This window comes from Montipora capricornis, chromosome 12, assembly GCF_036669925.1.
Source record: "Montipora capricornis isolate CH-2021 chromosome 12, ASM3666992v2, whole genome shotgun sequence".
In the NCBI taxonomy this organism is placed as follows: Eukaryota; Metazoa; Cnidaria; class Anthozoa; order Scleractinia; family Acroporidae; genus Montipora; species Montipora capricornis.
In genome coordinates, this window is record NC_090894.1 from 29,174,938 (window position 1) to 29,177,437 (window position 2,500).

At 37.7% G+C, this 2,500-nt stretch overlaps 2 protein-coding genes across 2 annotated transcripts in view; one reads left to right on the plus strand and one right to left on the minus strand.

Moving 5' to 3' along the window:
• Positions 1-1,680, plus strand: part of LOC138026537 (kelch-like protein 3) — a 3,419-nt gene extending 1,739 nt beyond the window's left edge. The window contains exon 1 of the mRNA XM_068873924.1: positions 1-1,680. This exon is cut by the window's left edge and continues 1,739 nt beyond it. Coding sequence (XP_068730025.1) covers positions 1-186 — 186 coding nt within the window. The 3' untranslated portion in view covers positions 187-1,680.
• LOC138026166 (dehydrogenase/reductase SDR family member 7-like) overlaps positions 1-2,500 on the minus strand; it is a 36,927-nt gene that overhangs the window by 25,132 nt on the left and 9,295 nt on the right. The gene's annotated exons all lie outside the window — the stretch shown is intronic.

The following is a 2,500-nucleotide window of genomic DNA, read 5'->3' on the forward strand; positions in this document are numbered from 1 at the left end:
GACTCGTCTTCAAGAGAGTTATCAGTGGAAGTGTTTCAGTTAGGAGCATGTGAATGGAAAAGTAAGTCCACTATACCCACTAACTTTGAAAATGAAAATCCTGAGGATCAAAAGAAAAAGATTCATCATAAGGCATGTCTTGCAGCAATCCACAAGAGCCTATTAGAAAAGCTGTGTAAGCTTTGACATTTTGACATTTCTCTTATCACTGCCTTGTGGTGGCATTACTACAAATAGTGCCACCTTGAGACATTTTCTCTTTAATTCAGTGTTATGACTGCCTTGTGGTGGCATTCCTTCCAAGTGCCATGTGGACAATTATTTTCTGATAATTAATAAGGGTTTGGCCTTCGTCCACTTTTAATACAAACCACCTTTGAAGGGGGCTTACTACAGTTTCCCGAAGAAATGATCAAGATTTTGAAATGTGTGCAATCAAAGTAACAGGATATCTCTTCTGAAGTGTTAGTCACTGCAATTGATGTAAAATGTAATTTTACCTAACAAGTAAAAGACAAATCAAACAAATCAGGAGAAAATGCTAAATATATTGGCCAAGGTCTTGGAGGGGGAACTGGAAACTAGACATTTCAAAGGCCTTTTTCTCAAAAACTGGCCGTATGTCCCCACCTTAAATTTCCAGGATTTCCTTAGCGAAAAAAACTAATCATAGTTAGACAGTCAAATGGCAAAAAATGTCGATTTTCATCTATTTTGATAATAACTGAACAATTAATTGTCTGACTGATTTTTTTTTTTTGATGTTGACAGTTTCATCTCTATATTGCTTACCGGTACTAACTGAAATTCTTAATAACCCTGGCCATGTCTTGGTTTTTATGCAATTACTTTGAATGTCTTTTACAACCTATAGGTGGTACAATGTATAACTATTTTTGATATTTCAATCTGATAACGTTATGATTACATGTCACCCATTTAAGGGGCTTAAAAACCTGTTAGTCTTGCCTATTTTCCATTTTGCCACCCCTCTGCTGATTTGGTAAGTTCCTAAAAATTAATGTTGACAGTTTTATACTATTTGTTGGCATTTTGTTGTGTCAAACAATAATTTATTATGCTGACAAGAATTGGATGCACATGCTATCCTTTTGCCATCCAATTACAGATGAAAATGTCAAAACCAATTAAAATGAGTTATTTTTAGATGCAAGGGAGATAGTAACTTTTCAGTTGTTCTTCTTAAACGACAAATGTAATTTGTGATCATTTTAACTTAGCATAAGTTGCTATTTTGCCGTCTCATATCAGAGGCCTGGTGAGCCTTGTTAGGTTTGCAGTCTTTTTTTGGGATCTCCATGTAGGTTTGTAGTTTGCGGGGTTGGTAGGCTAAGTCATTCCACGGTCAGGCTTCACCGCATACGACTGCACCAGTCTAGTTTCGTTTATTGTTATATATCGGGCTGAAAAAAAGTGTTGTATACCTTTGTTAGGCTGTACATGATAGCATTCTTTTTCATTGTAAATAGTGTTTTTCAATAAGAATACCTAGAACCCCTATGGTCGCACCACTGCTGGTTTTTAGGGGTTTTCGTGTCCGTCTCTGATGCATTGCTCTTCTCTTTATATACATTAATTTTGATGTGTAACTGTTTTGTATCCATTTTAATGCAAAATAAATGGCACGGTGGCTTGGCTGGCCAACGTACCCAAATATTATTGTTGTGGAGTAGTGGAGGCAAAATGGAAGGTGTTTTTGTGATTACTGCGCATGCGCGTAGTCACTACTGCCATCGTGTTACTTTTACCGAAGAATATGTAGGTAACAATAGAATACACTTCGGAGGCAATCCGCCTACAGAGAGTACCAAAGTCCGGACTCTGTAAGCAGCACGATGATTTGCCGATAGTTGGCGAGGACGAAACGACATGCTTAATTGGGTGCCTCTTGTTTGCCGATGATGATCTGTGAAGAATAAAGTTCTGTGACTTGAGGTGAGTTTTTTAATTGTTACAACAGTTACTTCTCGCAGCTTTCATGTTTTGTTTCTAACCGACCAAGTGAGCCCATTTACGCGTTTAATGAAGCCGTAGGAGGAACGCAAAGCCAGACATCAGTTGGAATTTTTAGCCCGTTGAAGAGATAAACAAAGCTTTGAGGTTCAAGTACCACGTGATTGTCAAGCTACAGATGGTTTCACGGTGACATCATCAAGTTCTTCTGAATTTTTAACTATAGGAGGTTGAAGATGACCTAGAAATAAATCTTTTTTTTAAGTTTCCAGTTCCGTGACGCCTTTCGTTTCGAATGTACAGCATTTTGAATTTTAAAGTGTCAACTTACGTGACGCCATGGTACCAAGCTATTTGATTGAAAAAATGTCTATCCCCATGAATCTTATACACATGTATTTATCCTGATTTATCTCATGAGCGAAATGTACGCCCTTTCATGGCAAAGTGAAGTCCAGATGTTGGAGCACTTTGATCCATCAACACAAAATTCGGTTGTAAAGGTGGGTGAAACGCTTCGACAAAT